Source organism: Lissotriton helveticus, chromosome 9 (assembly GCF_964261635.1).
Source record: "Lissotriton helveticus chromosome 9, aLisHel1.1, whole genome shotgun sequence".
NCBI classification, from domain to species: Eukaryota; Metazoa; Chordata; class Amphibia; order Caudata; family Salamandridae; genus Lissotriton; species Lissotriton helveticus.
The window spans coordinates 927,772,069-927,791,347 of NC_136070.1; the positions used below are offsets into that span (position 1 = coordinate 927,772,069).

At 47.2% G+C, this 19,279-nt stretch overlaps 1 protein-coding gene across 2 annotated transcripts in view; it reads right to left on the bottom strand.

Moving 5' to 3' along the window:
* TIMM50 (translocase of inner mitochondrial membrane 50) overlaps positions 1–19,279 on the bottom strand; it is a 301,751-nt gene that overhangs the window by 48,428 nt on the left and 234,044 nt on the right. Inside the window, exon 5 of one of the 2 annotated variants that reach the window (XM_078661133.1) lies at positions 18,884–18,942. In XM_078661133.1, the coding sequence (XP_078517259.1) occupies positions 18,884–18,942 (59 nt within the window). Of the gene's footprint in view, positions 1–17,873; positions 18,015–18,883; positions 18,943–19,279 lie in introns of those variants that run through there. The other variant, XM_078661134.1, reaches the window with a different exon arrangement.

Sequence of the window (19,279 nt, forward strand, 5' to 3'; positions counted from 1 at the left end):
GAGGAAAACAGATCCACCGAGAACGGACCCCCATGGTTGTTCAACATCGCAAAAATCCCTGGGGCCAGTTTCCAAAGATTGGAATCCCTGAAGTTCTGAGACTGGAAATCCACTTCCTGATTCTCTCGTCCGGGCAAGTACTCCGCTGTGACCGATACCTGATGGTCCAGGCAATCCTGCCAAAACCCTGCGGTGAGGTCCGATAGTGCTTTGGAATGAGTGCTCCCTAAATGATTGATATAGCGAATTGCTGAGATGTTGCCCATCTTCAGCAGGACACACGACTGAATAGAGTCTCTCCTCCAGCAGCAGACTGAAAAGGAACCTGCTAGAAGTTCCAAACAGTTGAAATGAAGTTTCCGTTTCTCTGGAGACCACAAGCCTCCCGTAGAGAAAGCTCCGCCTCTGGTCCCCCAACCGATCTGCTGGCGTCTGACTCTATGTACAAGTTCAAAGGTAGCCCATAAAGATTAGTGTGCGTGGTCTGGGAGAAAAGGGGAAATCAAAATGCAATAACATATAGGATCTCCCACTCGACTAAATTATATTCTCAATGGCTAACGTTAGCTCTTGTGGGTTCTCCCTTTGTATTGGCAATGGCTGAAGACAATAACAATTCATGAATTCATATGTTTTATTTGTCTTATTACATCTTTTGTTGTAATTTCATTTTGATAAAAATTCTTTCCATTTTATAATTTTTTTTAATTTTAAAAGTCAATCTTTTTTATGTGTTTTTATATACAGTGTAAATCATACATAGTTGAACAAAATAAACAAATTTTCTAAAATGTACGGTTGATACATAAGTAGGCAGTATTTAACATACAATTGATCTTGTTTAAATTCAACCCCTTACATTGTCAAACGTGAACTAGCCTCACAAACAGTCACCTCCTCCCAAACATACACATTCATACATCACAATCATAAAATTCCAGCCTAAATGGCTTTCACAAATGAACTCATGGTGAGAATCCTCCCTTATTATCCACGATTTTGACGCCACCTGGAAAGAGATCGGATCGACACACGTTGTCCAACTTCATCAGGACCACTCAATTTCATGTAGATTAGAGCAGCTGAGGTTGTAAAAGGGGGTTCAGTAGGGCATAAATCAGTCAATTGCATATGACTGGTGTCGGGACCTCGTGTCCAATACGGGCACCCCTGGTATTTTTCACAAATTTTAAGAGTATTCACGTACGTTGTATGTATTCCCACTGGAGTAATTTCTCGTGGGGATTGCAATCGCTCTGCTAGTGACAGAAATTCCCTGTTCTTTAAGTACTGTCCGCTCTTGAGATAGTGGCCCAGTAGTTTGATATGTAGCCAGTAGTCTTTCATTAATCTTAGTTCTTGTCTTCTATGGCTCCTCGGTGTCCGTATGGCTCCCAACCCGCCTGCTCATAGGCAACTATGACCCGGTCTGGGGCCGATCCGAAAATCCCCTGGCCGTTCCAGGCTTCCATGAGGTCCAACCACCACTGGATTTTTTCTTGAGCCTCGTCGGACAGAAAGACCTTGTGTGAATAAAGGTACCCTCTGCATAGGTAGCACGTCTTGAGGCGCTGCAGTGTTCGATAATGGAGCGGTCCAGGGAAGATGACCTGAATCAACGTTGAGAGGAGGCCCACCACCCGAGCCAGCTTGATGCTTGGCGAGGGTACGCCTCAACTAATGTCACATCTTTGACACCTTTCTGGACGGAAGGCTGAGAGTGGATGAAGTGGAGTCTATTCCGAACCCCAGAAAGGTCCAGCTCTGAGAGGGAATTAAAAGTGACTGTCTTGTTGACCACAAAACCCAAGCTCTGAAGAAGATCCACCACCATCCGTAGATGAAACAGCTGGTGAGGGCATGGACCCATCAAGAGCAGATCGTCCAAGTACACAATTATTCGCATCCCTCGAGACCTCAGGAACTCCAACACTGGCTTGTAAACCTTGGTGAAACACCAGGGAGCTGAGAATAAGTCGAAAGGAAGCGCACAAAACTCGTACGTTTGTTGCCACCAAATGAACTGGAGGACATGCCGGAGAGGCGGAAAAACTGGGATCACCAGGTAGGCGTCCTTGAGGTCCAGCCGGACCATCCAATTCAAGGGTCGTAAGACGTTCCTGAGGAGGTGGATGCCCTCCATCTTGAAGTGGCAGTAAACCAGCCACTCGTTGAACTTGCTGAGGATTATCACCAGCCTTTGGCCGCCATTGGTCTTGTGGACCAGAAAAATATTGCTGATGAAGCCTCTGGGATGTGGGGAGGAAAGGGAGATAGCGCCCTTGGAGAGGAGGGATGCAACTTCCTGGTCTACCAGGGCAGCCTCCTTTAGAGAAAATTGCATGGGGCGGGGTCTGGCCAGTTGGAAAGGGTTCCCCAGATAATCTATATGGAATCCCTGAACTGTCTGAATGACCTACGCATCCCCTGTGATGGAAGTCCAAGCCTGGAAAAAACTCTGCAGTCGGCCCCCTATTTTTAGCTGGGAAGAAGGGAGAACATTCACTCCTCGGAATCCTCTGCCTTTGCCACCACGTCCTCTCGTGGGGTGCAAATTCCCGAACCGGGTCTGATAATGGTGCTGCCCTTGCTTGGAGCCTTGCCCTCTTTGAGGGTTCTGATGTGACGGGGGCCGGTCGAGTAGCCCCTACTTCGACCGGCCCCATGGAAAATACGAGGGAACACCTTCTTAATGGACATTTGGACCTTATCAAGGGAGGATAGGTGTTGACAAACTTTCCTATCTCTTTGATAAAGTGCTTCCAGAAGAGTCCTCCTTGTGCAATCGCCCCTGCCTCGGAGTCCGCCAGGTCCCCCAGCTTGAGATCCACCTTAATGAGAAGCAAGCGGCGGCGCTCCATGGACAGGGCACAATTTGCATTGCCCAGTGAAATAATAGCTCTGTGTGCCCACCCCAACAATGTCTCAGGGGAAATTAGGGAGCCTGTCAATTTTGCCTCTTCTGCCATATCTAGAATTTTGGTGAGCAGGCCTAAAGTATCCAGGAGTTTGCCCTGGCATGCCCGCCAGGACCTATCATTCCCCTTTTTGGGATCCCTTATAAACTTTTGTAAAAAGTTGGCCTTCCATGGATCATTCTCCGAGTTGAGGGCCACCTTCCCCTCCAGGGAGGGACGAGGGCACTCAGCCCTGAGGCAGTTCCGGGCCTCTTTCTCCAACGGCCTGCTGATGCGCCCCACAACATAGCTGGTGACTGTGTCGGCTGGGGCCCATTCGGAGGACCGAGGGTAAATTATGTCGTCGGGGTCTAGCATATTGGATGTACAATGGGCAGTGTGGGCAGGCAGGGTGGGAGGGGAGCCATGGACTCGAAGGGCTGGGATCATCAGCCCCCACAGCATTGGGGGTGGAGTTCAGTCTCAGCAGGGTGGGAGCTACTGTATCCCCAACAGGTAGGATAGGTTGGCTGTCTAGAAAGGCCTGCTTGAGCATATGGAAGGCATCTAAATTCACCCCCAACTCAAGAGCCGTTTAGGTGGAGGAGGTGCTGTTTCTGCCATCTGTGACACCCCTGAGGCCTCGGGAAGCGAGAGAGGAGCTGTGGGGTGAGGTTGCATTTTCTCAAAGGCCTGAGCAATCTCGCGTGAGAGCCTCTCCTCTAACGGAGTCATGGCCTCCGCCAACGCTCGATAATTGCAAGCGTCTACTACCTCATAAAAATAGTCATCCCAAGGGAGGTCGGCCAGAGGGTCTTCCATCCCTTGGGATTCGTCTTCGAAGTCCATTTCAAGTGTTGTACTAGTCCAGCAGTCAGGGACCTATAAAGGAGGGGCTAGATGACAGACCACCAGGCCCTAATCAAGGTGACATGGGGGCTGGGTGTCAGCCTAAATCTAATGAGGCGAGTGTGTCGCCAAATCAGGGGGTTCTAAGCCCTGGGACACTGTAGCTGGTGCAAATATTTTTCAAAAGGCAAAACCGGTCTGGGAAGTGTCCCCGCAGGCCTCTGGGGCTTGAATATACTGACCTAAAGGGTGTCTTTTTTCCACAACACTGACTCTGCTGCAGACACTCGTTGTGCTTCAGGCAGCAGAGCGTCAATTTCCAGGTCTTATGGGCCTTGTGCACGAAAGCCGCACAAACAGAATACAGATCCCAGCAGGGCGTCCACCTCCACTGATACCTGGAACGTCCCGTCCGGTGAAGCGATGTGACCGTCCTGACTCGCGCAGAAGCGGTCGCTGCTCCCTGGTCTCTTGGGTATCGTAGCGCTTTACTCCCCACTGCTGCCAAAAACGATTCTGTGCTTTGCTCGCACTGCCTTGTAATTATTTGTGCCTGCTCAGTATCTGTAGCGCTTTATTTAGTCACTGCGGCCAAGAAGTAATTGTGCACTGCTCGCATTGCTTACATATTAACTGTGCCTGTGTTTTATCGTAGCGCTCCACTGCTCGCATTACCCGCATTGCTCGCTAATTTTAATTAGTGCCTGATTGTGCCCATAGCAAGATTTGACATCGTCCCCCAATCTCGTCCTGTTTGGCTTTTGTTGTTGCTGCCATTTTGTTGCTGTGCCTCCAGCCCGTCTCTCCACCCCGCTCCCGCCTCCCAGCTGCTCCTCCCTCGCTCCGCCCCCCTCCACTATCCACTTATGTGAGATGCACTTGCGCGCAGCGTTCACGCGCAGCGGAAGCGCCCCATGCGCGCCGAAGGTGCGCCGAAGGTGCGCCCGTCTACGCCAGTCCGCGCCTGGACCGCGCCCAGCGCCAGACCCCCGCAAAATTCCCTCCACCCGTATAACGTACGATTCCGCTACCCTCTCAGCACTTAACCCCGGCCGACTCCTAAACTGCTACCATGCCACCCCAGGACACACCCATGGACCCTTCACCTGCCACTCCTGCAAGTTCGACTGCATCAGGACCCACACCAAATCCGCAAACTCAAAACAGAGCTCCGACACTAACCACCTGAAGTGCATCCTGCTCAACACCCGCTCGATCCACAGACACGCCATTGAACTGTGGAACCTACTCGACACCACATCGCCGAACGTCGCCTTTCTTACAGAAACCTGGATGAACGCCTCATCAACGCCCGACATCACCATAGCCATCCCGGACGGCTACAAAATTATCCGAAAAGACCGCATCAACCAAACAGGAGGAGGCATCGCCATCGTCCATAAGAACACCATCCTTATCTCGACCAGTTCCGACGACAACCTCGCAACCGCCGAACACCTTCACTTCCAGATCCACATCGACCCCAAGACCACACTCAGAGGCACCCTCATCTACAGACCACCAGGACCCCGCACACAATTCAGCGAAGACATCACTGACTTCATCAGCCCACACGCCCTCCCATCCGAGGACTACATCCTCCTTGGGGACCTCAACTTCCACCTGGAAAAGAACGACAGCAACACCACCACCCTTCTGGACAACCTCGCCAATCTCGGACTCAAACAACTTGTTGACACCCCCACCCACTATGCCGGGCACACGCTTGACCCAATCTTCACCTCCAGCAAGCACATCTCCTTCAATCACACCACAGTTCTCCATTGGACGGACCTCAGCTGCGTCCACTTCAACTACAAAAAGACCACGACCCACAACCAGCCACAACCAATTCCCCGCAGAAACTGGAACAAAATTACCACCGACCAGCTCTTCACATCGCTTCACCAAAACCCTCCTGCCAAATCATCAAACCCAAACCAAGCTGCCACCAACCTCACACAATGGATCACCCACAGCGCTGACGAATTAGCACCCTTGAAAAACCATCATATCAAGCAAGGTAGCAAAAAAGCCCCCTGGTTCAATGATGACCTTAAGAAATCCAAGAAGACCTGTCGCACCCTCGAGAAAGCCTGGCATAAAAACCCAACCACTGACAACCTGGCCACCTTCAAGAACACCACCCGCAAACACCACCAACTGATCCGAGCCACCAAGAAATCAGCATTCAAGGATCGGCTCGACAAGAACTCCCACAACAGCAAGGAACTATTCAACATCGTCAAAGAGTTTACCAACCCCACCGCCGGCACCAACGACATCACTCCCTCCCAAGACCTCTGCTACTCTCTAGCCTGGTTCTTCCACAACAAAATCACTGACATACATAACAGCTTTGGAGACCAGTCCGGAGACCAGCCCACCCCACCCACCTCCGAACCAGAACCCCCCTCCAACAACCTCTGCGCCTGGAACCCAATCACCACTGAAGACACCATCCGCCCGATTAACTCCATCCACTCAGGGTCGCCAACCGACCCATGTCCTCACCACATTTTCAACAAAGCAGACTCTATCATCGCACCCCATCCCCGAGACGTCATCAACTGCTCCCTCAAATCCGCTACCTTCCCGGAAAGCTGGAAACACGCCGAACTCAGCGCCCTCCTGAAGAAACCCACATCAGACCCCACTGAACTTAAGAACTACCGCCCCATTTCGCTCCTCCCATTCCCTGCCAAAGTCATTGAGAAAGCCATCAACAATCAGCTAGCCGCCTTCCTCGAATCCAACAAATCCCTTGACCCTTCACAGTCCGGCTTCCGAGCCAAACACAGCACCGAGACCGCCCTCATCGCAGCAACAGACGACATTCGAACTATACTGGACACCGGAGAAACAGCTGCTCTCATCCTACTTGACCTCTCCGCAGCCTTCGACACAGTCTGTCATAGCACCCTTATACAACGCCTCAGCAACGTCGGAATACAAGGAAAAGCTTTGGACTGGATCATCTCGTTCCTCGCCGGAAGAACCCAGAGAGTCCGCCTCCCCCCTTTTAGATCAGAGGCCACCGAAGTCATCTGCGGCGTACCACAAGGATCATCACTCAGTCCCACCCTCTTCAACGTGTACATGAGTCCCCTCGCTCGCCAACACAACCTCAAAATCATCACCTCCGCAGACGACACCCAGCTGATCCTCTCCCTCACCAAAGACCCAAACACCGCCAAAACCAACCTACACGAAGGGATGAAAGAAGTAGCCGAGTGGATGAAGAACAGCCGGTTAAAACTGAACTCAGACAAAACGGAAGTCCTCATCTTAGGTTCATCCCCCTCCGCCTGGGACGACTCATGGTGGCCACCGGCCCAAGGAAACGCACCCATACCAACGGACCACGCACGCAACCTGGGCTTCATCCTGGAATCCTCCCTCTCGATGACCAGACAAGTCAACGCCGTCTCATCATCATGCTTCAACATCCTACGTATGCTCAAAAAAATCTTCCGTTGGATCCCCACCGAAACAAGAAAGACGGTCACCCATGCACTGGTCACAAGCCGACTGGACTACGGAAACACCCTTTATGCCGGAACCACAGCCAAACTACAGAAAAAACTCCAACGCATCCAAAACGCCTCAGCCAGACTCATCATAGACATTCCCCGCCAAGCTCACATTTCTGGTCACCTGAAAGAACTCCACTGACTCCCCGTAAACAAGAGAATAACGTTCCGTCTGCTCACCCACGCACACAAAGCCCTCTACGACCTAGGACCCGAATACCTCAACACACGCCTGTCCTTTTACACCCCCACCCGCCAACTACGTTCGTCCAATCAAGCCCTCGCCGCAATTCCACGCATCCAAAGATCCACCATGGGGGAGGGGGGGGGAAAGATCCTTCTCCTACCTAGCGGCCAAGACCTGGAATTCTCTCCCCACCCACCTCCGCCTTACACAGAACCACTTCTCCTTCAGAAAACAACTAAAGACTTGGTTATTCGATAAGTAAAGTACCCCCCCTCCCTCAAGCGCCTTGAGGCCCTCTGGGTGAGTAGTGCGCTATACAAATTTTATACTTGACTTGACTTGAGACCAGGCCCGGGAAGCAAGCCATGCCGAGAGAATTCCACTGAGAGGAATTCAAACGTGCACGCCACTGCTTCGCGCCGCCTCCAACGCCGGAAAGTCGGAGCCGCACCAAAAAGACCACCCAGGAGCGGAAAACACTCCTGTGGTCCATCGTTAATAGAACGCAGCAGAATGAGCGTGGCAGCTCCCGCCAACAAATTAAAACAACACAATTCAAAATATAAGAGGCAATTACAATTGAAGCATAGTAAAGCCAAAAACAGCGTATCACTGAAGAAAGGGTACTTAGCTCGGCTGCGTAGCAGTGAAGAAAGAGGATGAAGGGCCACTGAAAGAGGACTATGTTGGGGACATATGTTCCCTGATTGGACATTACAAGCCATGTTCTGATTTGTTGTTACTTTGTTTGTTTACTACGTTCTTCCAAGTGGTCATGGGAAACTTAGTTGTTATCTTTTAAATGATGGCTGCTAATAATAAAAGTAAAGAAAGAGGCATAATCCTTGTCTCCGAGTCCTTAATAGAATTTAAACTTTCCGTTACGATAGCTGGGAAATTTTTCCACTCATGTTTGTAGTTTTACGCAGAATTGGGGTGGGGGAAGTATTCCTTCGGTTAGTCTCTGTACTATACGCTTCCAAATGATAGGGTGAGAATAGGGAACGCGGTTTCCAATATTTTCAGCATCACATGGGGCACACGGCAAGGTTGCCCATTATCTCCGCTGCTATATGCAGTGGTAGTGGAGCCACTGGCGTGCACAATTCGTGAATACCATGGCCACTGAGGGTTGTGATTCCCAGGGTACACGCTTAATATCTCTGTGTATGCTGATGACACTTTGTTCTATGTCCGTAACCCGGACTTAAACCTTTCTCCCATACTGCGAGAGGTAGTCCTATTCAGCGGGAACTCAGGGCTCCGCATAAACTGGGACAAGTCCATCATATTTCCCCTCACAGCCGCAACAACACTGCCAGTCATGGAATACCCCCTGCAATGGACCACAGATTCGGTAAGATATTTGGGCATCTGAGTCCACCCAGACTCAACCACAGTTTTGCCAGAAATTACGGCACAGCAATACAGAAGTTATCAGAGGATGTAGACAGAAGGATAAGGCTTCTTCCCCTGTCGCTGATGGGACGTGTAGCACTAATGAAAATAGTAGTCCTGCCCAGATTTATTTTTCGATTCCAAAAGATACCACTTTTATTGTCACGAACACTGTTCCACCAATTAGGTGCACAACTGATCAGACTGGCATGGGCGGGAAAGCAACCCCAGGTGCGATGGGACCCGCTCACATTTCCCTATGACTTAGGAGGGCTGGGAGTCCCAGATTTGGAAATGTATTATAGAGCAGCACAAAGTACATATGCGCATTATTGGATACACAGCCCACACAACACCTCTTACTTATACCTAGAAAAGGATGCAGCTGACCCGCTTACACTGCCCCAAACTCTCTTTGAGCCTCCACCCAGACGGCAGCAGGTTTTTGATTCTTTAGCCAATACGGAACAAGTGTGGCAAGGGGTATTGAATAAGCAAGCGGAGGCTCTATTATATTCACCATAGGTCCCATTGTAATGGTGTTTATAGTTCCTGTTGGGTCAGGAGGGCAGAGCGAGGCAGGCCTTGTGAACGTTAGGTATTCAGAAGATGGGGGACTTCTTCACGGACGGTGTGGTGTGTAGTCGGCATACACTACAAAAGAAGGTACCGCAAATGTCAGTAAAAGCTAAATACCTCTTTTATAGGGCTAGACTTCACTGGTAAGCGATTTTGTGGGAAGATGTGATAGAACCACAACCTATGGGGGCCCTAACCGCTCTTGTGAAACGCCTGCCAAAGTGAACACTAAATTTTACTCAAGTATGCTAGAAACACGTCGGTCTGGAGTTTTAAAAGCTAGGCTGGATTGGCAGAGAGATATAGGCAGCCCACTGCGCACAAGGAGTGGCAATACTGCTGCGATCGGTCAAAAACTCTTTCTATGAATGGCAGACACAGGCTTATCCATTATACATTTTTACATAGGGCCTACTTCACGCCAGAAAGACAACAGAGGTATGGGCGAAGAGAAGCCTCAAAGTGTCAAAGTTGTGGGGGCGAAGGGGCAGGGTTTATGCACATGGCCTGACAATGTGCAGGGATACAGGAATTCTGGCAGAAATTATATTTCATGAACTTGGCATCATTATAAGTGCAGATTTTGAGCCAGATCCAAAACTGGCGTTGCTGGGTTGGGACTTTGGCATGGAAAAAGCCATACACGCCCTAATAGCTATTGGCTTGTTACTTGCCAAACGGCGGTTAGCAGTGAAATGGGCTAGAGGTCCATTGCCGCAAATAAGAGATTGGCCCACGGACATGATCTACTGCAATGCACAAGCAGACACATATAATGACCTGCTCCCACTCTCCAGTAGAACCAAAAGCTGTTGGGGTCTCTTCCAATCATATTTACTCAGTAAGGAAATAGTAGCGGATATCAGTGACACAGAGGAGAATAACAGGGAGGTGACTTAGGTAGGGCGGGCAAGGAGTCGACTGACTATATAAGTAATGAGGAAGTCAAGGTACGGACAATGTGCGCTAACCATGGATATTGTTAAGGTGTATGCCGGTGGAATGTAGTTGTTGTTGACCCTGAGGGTTAAATTGGCCTTCACTATGTACGAAAAATTAAAGAATGTGCCAGATAGAAATGTAGCTATCCTATTGTTTAGCATTAAAGCATACTGTAAGTTGAAACATTCAATTGTAGCGCCTGGGTATTATGTAAACTGTTCTGTAAATTAATAACTTTAATTACAAAAATTAAAAATCATACCTGCATCAGTTAGCAAAGTCCCAAGACTGGATCCACTTTAGAAGCATCCATGGAAATAACCCACAATGTTCAAATAATAATTAGGGTGGGTAAGGAAGCATGCAGAGGTTGATTATGTATGGTCAGAACAGACAAGGACATAGGGAGCAGCAAGGAAAGTCAAGAGCTTAATAATGCCAATGTATGATCATTCAAACACAGGCTATGTGGTCAAAAAAAGGTTCTCCTTCCAACAGGAGGACATACCTTTGGGAACTATGCAACACTGTACAGCACAAATAAGCCATGGAAAAGGAGTAAGCTATGCCATATAAAAAGTGAAAAAGCCAATTGGTCGAAGACTGGTTGAAGGGATGAATAAGAGTTCCCAAAGAAAAAAATTCAGTGATATAAACAGTCAAAGGGACACAAATGGAGGTGCACGCCAGGTAAGTTAGCGGAAAGTAGGAACATTTATTTTTATTATGTTTCTTACACTGCAAATTCTTGCTCTCACTCAGAAACTGCTAACGCCTCCAATGCATACAAAAATTGGAAAAATAGTAAAGGTACTGTCAATTTAGGATTTTAGGTTGGGTCCACAGTACAAGGGTCTCATCACTGTGCAGTCTCAACCCAATAACTGGTGTGTCACCAGCCATCCCAGTTCAGTTCTTACTTTTTTTCTGCTATGCAAGTTTGAAACATTGCATATACGTAAAGAGGGAATCTCCGGGGGGGGGGGGGACATAAAAGAGGGAGAGCACTAACTAAGTGTTGGTATCTGCATAAAGATAATTTTATTAGGTATTTCCTTCTTCCAGACTCAAGTCCACAATGCACAGCCCCAAAATGCTGGGAGGTAGTACATCTTCTGGCAGACAGGGGGGATTTTCATGCCCTTAACACTGATTCGTTAAGGGAAGATGCTTCTAGTAAATTATTACCAAAGGCATACATGGTAAACAAAGTGCCTGCGTGACCAATTTCTACAACTGCACTTGCCTCTAAAAAGCCACTGATGCAGTATTAACTTTGGTGTGATGAGAGTAAAGTCTCAGAGGACACTGAACTTTTCCCATTTAACAGGCCCTGGGTATTCACAATAATATCTACGGGGCAATAGTAGCTTCCACATTCGAGTTGACTGCAGTGAGATTGCCATAAGTGATAAAACAGTGATATGACTTCCAGAACAAAGTTGTTGCCTCCAAATAGTATGAGCGCGCCCTGGAAACTTTCAGGGTATGAAGAGTTTCCTCAACTGAGAACATGGGAAGTCTAGGGAGAAAGGGACCATTTTCCAGATTAAGAGGACATTCCATTAAAATCATGGAAATGAAGAAGTGGACGGCTCCCAATATCAACTTTACCTTATGGAAATCTAACTATGGATATTTTCAAGTAAAGCAATGCTGCTCACCCTCTTCACTGTGAAAGTAATGTCAACTTAAAGCCTGTGTGTCATCTCAGATCCATGTCAAGAGTCTCAATCGTCTTAAGTGGTTCGTGCCTTAGGAGAAAAAACATTAAGGGGATATCCCACTCAAGAGTAGATCTGTCACTTGAGAATGCAGAAAAACATGTTACTGTGGATCCTGTCATTTTGAAAGAGAAGATGTATCTAGGTTAATGAATCTAAGCAGCAATAGTTGAAAAAACACTTTTGTAGGAGTGAAATAAGTTTTCTGAATCACAAATGTTTAAGATACCATCTAAACAGCCCTGTACAGGATAAAGTCAATGTTAAATAGCCCAGTGACGAAAGTGAAAATGGAGGCAAAGTGGAGTCTTTCTTGGCAGTTCTCGGGATGGCAATTTTTGATTTCTAGCTCTCAAATGAATAAATGATAGTAAGGGATAAAAGAATCCCCACCACACCCTCCCACCCATGCTGAATCAGTATACTCAGAAACTCAGGAAGTTCAAAGAAGCTGTTTTAGGTAAACAGAATCCGATCTGTAACCTAAATCAGTCTCAGCCAGAATATGGCTCTGAAAATGACCTACCACAGGGCGTGCATTCCGGACTCTTTAGTGAGTCCTGACAGTTTTAGAAGATAGAGTAATTTGCCTGGCATATCGAAGTATTAAAAAAAAAATCTTTCGAAAGGAGCTCTTTCCCACTGCTGACAGAGGAACACATTGCAGCAGAAAATGTCCACATGCTGTAGATTAACATATGAACCAACTGATTAATCTGCAATCTTGGTGGATATGTCTTCTCGTGTCCAGTTGAAAGGCCAAAGGAAAGACTTTTGTTAACTGCCCAGCACCAAAGCTGAACAGCCAATTTGTACAGGAACTGAGATTTTGTTGTGCCACGTTTGTTTTTAGAGAACATAGACTCTTGTCTTTGAAGACTGAAATAAGCTTCCGCTATTAAAGAGGAAAAAATTATATGTAACCGATAGACAGTTTTTAGCTCCAGGTATTCATGTGCAGCTTAAATTTTCTTGGCTGATAGCCAATCCGTAAGCGTTCAGAGAGAGTTCCTAAACCCTGCATGGAGTTGCTGGCTGTCATCTTTATTTGTCTAACTGATGAATGAAAGTATTGAATTTTAACAGGATAAGACTCCCGAGACCATCACAACACCATGCACAACTTTGCTTCAAATACAAATTTCCCTTGAATGCAGCTCTTGTAATCAGTCCGAAAGAATGATCTTATGAAGTTGTATGCCTCACTGTCAGATGGACAAGAGGAACCACTTACGTGCATAAAGTCAAGTATGACAGCAATCCTCTTAAACCACCATGCAGGTGTTCTATCTCGCTGGTGAAGCATAGGCCTTTCATGAGGGAGTCCATAAAATAGAAAGCTTTGGCAACAGATTACCTGAAATCTCTTTACGTCTATTAAGAAACCACATTTTTGAACCGTGCTGTACACTAACTACAGGTTTCTGGTTGTGTCTCCTGGACACACTAGTCTTCCTCTGATCGAACATTCAAAGGGGTAAGTGAGAATAATCCGCAATTGAAGTTTGGAAGCACCTTATTAAATACACTTGGAGCCCTGTTTAGCCTGAATGGAGGTTCCTGTATTGATAAGGGGGAGGTGGGTGTTGGCCATTCCCGAGGTGTTCCATTCCATAGCAGATGCATTCTGGAGATACATGGTTACGAGCTTGTTTCCTTAGTGCATTAACTAGCCAAAATCTGAGTCAGATTTACCATATTTCTATACTAAGAAATTTGAGGGCCTCCTAGGTCCAATGTTACTGGTTTTTTGGGGGGGGGTAATGAAATAAATGTCTGACGTAGAAGCTCTACTCCTGCTATTACAACTCTTGGATTGCTTCAAAATGCAAACTGGTAAATCTCCTATAGAAGTTTTGGAGATTCCCTGATTTTAGAAGGCTGTGGGAGGAAAGGAATGGAAGGAGGTTTTTGAAAACCTGGCAGTCTTGTATAATGGCAGACCACATCTCCACTGGGGATGTATGTTCCTTGATAATTGGCAGAGAAAGGAGCTTAATTCTCCAAAGTGACCCGTAATAAATTCTATGCTGTATATGGCAGTCTTGCAAAATCTGCTCCATCCCCTTCTCACGGCTGACTTAGAAGGCTCCTGCAGACTAGAAATACAGATTGTAAAGGTGGTGTCATTTTAGCTAACTGGTGATATTCAGGGCAAAATTACCACCTTTCCAAAGTGTAAACCTTAAAAAAAAAACTACAGGTAAAACGCATCATAGGGGGCTTATATCTACTTAGCCTGTTCTGTAGTTTAACATACTTTCAAAATGTACTTGCAAGATGCATAAATCATAGTCTGGAATTGGCTGATTGAATATAAGACTTCAGTTGAGGAGACAAAACTATTTGGCCTGAAATTTTCCAACTTACTATGCTCAAGGAGTGATCCCGGACACAGAAAATGTTGGCTTCCTTCATCTGATCCCTTTACCTGCTCACGCTTTAGTAAACTACCTCCCTCAACATTTCTGGTTGGAGGGCCATAAATGACCAGTGTTTGTAGTTTTGTTGCAGACATTAAATACGACAGACTTAGGGACCTATATAGCGCATTTATTAAAGACAATGACTAAGGAGGGGAAGGAGAAGGACTAAATGAATTAACGCCACAAATTAAATCTTCATGTGCCTGAATTTGTGGGAAACCTTCACCAGTTAAGATAACACTGTTACAGAGGTACTGCGATCTTGGAGGGAGATTGATCTCTACTAATAGCTGACAACTTTGGCTCTTGACTCATCTGACTGTCTAGAGCATTTGGCCAAGGAGCCTGGTCATCTATAGTATCATCCAAGTCTGTTCTTTACTGTTTTGAGACAGGAAAGTGTTCTGCATTAATGTAAAACCCTTATAATAGAAGACAACAAATTAAATAGAGAGACCGAAACAAATCACAAAAAAGCAAGGCAACACAGAGGACATCACCAGAAACAGGGCTCGAGTAGGGGTACCAGGCGGGTGGACGGCATCCTCCCACTTATTTTACCGGGTGGACGCCGTCCCCCCTGCCAAACAGCTGGACTTTACTCTTTGCCCTCTCTGGGACAAGTTCGGAGCTCACAGCATGCTGGCTTCGCAGATACAATCGGATCTAAGGGGTGAGCGAGGTGAGGCAATGAGCTCGATGGTGCAAGCAACCTTTCATGATGTTACTTCCTGTCGTGACGTCACTTCCGGTGACAGCGTCCCCCCACTTCTTTTTTTAGGACTTGTGCCCTGACCAGAAAGCATTAGAGGACACAAAAGAAATGCTGGAAGAAAAAATGATAAAGATGGGAGACTAAGAAGCACAAGCAGTGCAAAGACGGAAGCTTTTGGGATGGGAATTTTCCTGCCATTTTTTTTTTTTTTTTTTTTTTTTTATAAAGGTGCACCTCAGGCCAGATGAACTCAACTGCAGGTTTTCACAGGTATACCGATTTTTTGGTGACTGACTCGCTTTGGAGACCTCTCAGCTCCTATGCTTAGGTAACCCCATCACACCTTAACATATACTCATCAGACAGTGGGACTCTTGGCTTTAGGTAAGGTTTTGGTTGAACTTGCCAGTGATTGGTCCACTGAAAGACTAGCCTGCTAGCCACTGTCACCAAAGCCTCCTTACATTAGTCTAAGTAAGTCTGCAACCGTGAGATTATCCTAAGCAAGATATGTTTTGCCTATTTTTCCTGTAGAACCTATTAAAGAAACCTGTGCCTGCAGACATATTTCGGTGTGTGGTATTTCGTTCCAGGATAATAAAGTACTAATCTTTTATAAAAGAAAGGCACTGGATAAGACAATAATTATTACCAAATTTTTATTTTTATTTTGAAAGTTTTATATAGCGCGAACAAGATCTTTGCAGATAACCGAGCGCTTTACAAAGGCAAGGGGTAAGTGAGTGGTAGGGTGGGTACACGAGGGAGCATAGTTAGGAAGGTAGGTCATCAATGCAAGTAGTACAAATAAGAGGTAGCATTAACAATCAGGTAGGTCGATAATACAAGTAATACACATGTGCAAAGGGATCAAACAAGTAGTACAGATCGACGCAGAGTCTTAAAAGATCAAAAGTAGTAGTTCAAGAGTATTTAGCCATGAGGATAGCTTTTACTTCTTTCTTAAAACCAAGAGTGGAGGAGATGAGCCTGGTTTCAGGAGGGAGTGAGTTCCAGATCCTAGGCGCCATTCCTGAGAAGGAGCGTTTGTAAATAACAGGCAACTGTTGAGTTATGAGTCTTTACTGGTCTTCCGGCTACCTCCGTGGTCAAGTGCAGAAAGGGTGTACTTGGTGTTCATTTGGCAGTGCCATACTAGTTCAGGCCCAAGGATATCAGAGGTAAAAGGACTCCACCACCACGGTTGTGACCCCGTAACCCCTGAACACAACGAGATGTGATAATCAGTAGGAGCACTCCCCCAAAAGAAAGATACAGGGTATTTGAGGGAGGCTGCCCCACCTATAGGAGACCACCATGAACGGGGGCAGAGTAATCTAAAATGGGGGAGGCCGATATCCAAAGGAAACACAAAAGGACAGAATCTCAAAAACACAAAGGGGAACTGAAGATGGTGGGTGTGCACAAAACGCAATTTTATAGAGGGAGAAGTGAGCACAAAAAGCCATGGGTAATGGGAAATAAAGTTGCAAAAAAAAGTGCCACAGAATGTTTAAAAAGAAAGCCGGGGTACCAAAAACGAGCCTAGTGGGCATGAAAGGTGGCACAGAGTACGAGGAAAAGCAAATGAGGCACAAAAACCAAAGGAGAGAGAGAAGGGACACAGAAAGCCCAAGGAAAGGCCAGAACTAAGCTCAAAAGCCTAACAAACAAATGGCAACTCATGTATCCCAATCCCAATAACAGACAGGAGGAGGCATGAAAACACTTAAGTGGTGGGACACAAAGCAGAAGGAAGAGTCCTGGTACTAAAGACAAAAGTCCAATGAGAGACTTTCAAGCAAACCAGAGGTAGAAGTACCATCAGAAAGATAGACACTAGGTGTACTGTGCCTTCACCAGAGGCTCAGAGTTCCCACGTTTTCCAGTTCCATGCTTGGATAGCTCATCCAGTCTAGGTTTTTTTCCTGTGTGTTCTGGGACTTGTAGAACTGATTTTGTCATGTGATCAACGAGATGGCAATTCCCAGATCACAAATGGAAAACCCTGGGATGGGTGAACTATTTACGCATGAAACTGAAAAAATTGGCAGCTCTGAGATGAGCAGCAATGCTCACGTTCTGATACTATTTTTAGTCGCAAGCACCTCAAGTATCAACCCTGAGCACACCTATAACAGAACAACAAGCAGCCTGCATTGGTCTCTTAATAGACTCAACAGTTCGCTACTGGGTGCTCCACTAGACATTACTTCTTTCAGAATCGGGCTCACCTGCCCTGCGGAGAACCTCCTTCCGTGTCCTCAGGGTCAGGTGAGAAGCTGACAGTACAGACATGCACCTGGAGCACATGTACTAGCGGAGTGTGGCACCCAGTTGGCATCACTAAATATCTCCACACGCTCCTACCACACTACACACTTTAGGCACACTTTTCCTTCACTGTCCATTGACTCAGCTACATTACCTGTTGCTGGTGTGTGGTACTAATGGGGGGAGGGGGCGCTCATCAGAATAAAGACTAAAGCCACCGGCCTCGCACATATATTCAGCAATTATACAGCGAGTGCCAGCCACACTGACCACCTGCCACAGCCTGTCACTTGGCGCCAATGGGCTGCTTCGTTTGCGCCACATGTATCCCCTCAGGGCAGTGGTTTACCTGAATCCGTGACAGGTGGTGGAAGCCGCACCGCACGAGCTTTACCGGTGCATGAGCTGACCATCTGTGCACCCTTCACCTCTGGCCTGAAAGCCTGCCCGGACCGCCTCAGCCCAGCTCGGCCCTGGGGAGAGGCGGCAAGAAAGGACGCGCCATTAATCAGTGTAAACAGTTCGCTCAGTAGAACACACCGAGGGCCTCATTACTGCTAATTCGGGTCCAGAAGGGAGCGCTACCACCAAGGACCGCCCTCAACTGCCGCCCCTCAACGCAGTCACGAAAGAGGACGTCTGTCAGAAAGGGAAGCAAAAAACACAAGGTTTGTGGGCCTCCGGTGGTCCAGTCACCTGTGGCGCACTGCAGTCTGTTTGGGAGCGCGTGCCCCCGTGCCCCGTGCGCAGGTGCAGTTTAAGAGTGCGCCGCTCTTCAGGCGACAGAGCGTGCGCACCCACGCGCCATTAAAAAGATCGACGTGTGCGTCTCTGATCGACCTTACGTCTCTCTCTCGTGAGAGAAGGAAACCCTCGCACGCGCCCTGCGACCAATTCGAACAGCAGCCGGAGTCGTGATGTGCTAATAAAACCAAATCACACATTTAGTGGGACAAATACACCTAGGAAGACAAATCCAATCTAGCCGTATGATGCGCTCACCTGAGGTGCCTTGAGGGCTTCCATGGCCCAGAGTTGTATGTGCACACGAGCAGGCGGCTTTGTCTTTCGCTCATTGCCTTTCATAGGTCACTCCTCAACCCCAAATCCAACCCCCCCCCCCCATGTAAAAACTCAGAAAATACACAAATAATTTGCCAAGTATGAAACACGTGTCCATGTCTCAACAGTCCCTCGTGTGAGTAATTTGCCTGTAGGGTGTTCCTGTGTTGTGAGTCCGCAACTTGTACGTTTCTCTGGATTTCATATGAATTGTCAGAGGCCTATAAAACATCTCATTTGTCCGGCACGACATCCACCCCAATAGTATCTCAAAGAAACTGGCTGAGATTCACTTACCTGCCGGTAGTCTCGGAAGTACTTGTATGTTCTGCGGAACTGTTGAATTACGATTGGATCTGCAAGACAGAGGAGAATTAATTCTCTTTGCAGCCTCCCCAAAGCTACAACAGCACCACTAAGAGCCACCATCAATGCTGCAGCTAGACTCATCACAGGCTAAAAAAAAAGGTCCCACATCTCCCCAGACTTGAAAGCCTTGAATTGGCTACCATGTGGGCCAGATTTCACCTAAAAATAGCCTGCATGACCCACAAAGCCATTCACCATAAAACACCCAGCTATCTCGCTCAGAAACTGTTTATCTCTGGGGGTAAAAGATCCACAAGAAGTTCAGAAAGCCTAGTACTGAAGCCACACAGATTTAATAAGACTAAAACTTATAAACGCTCCTTC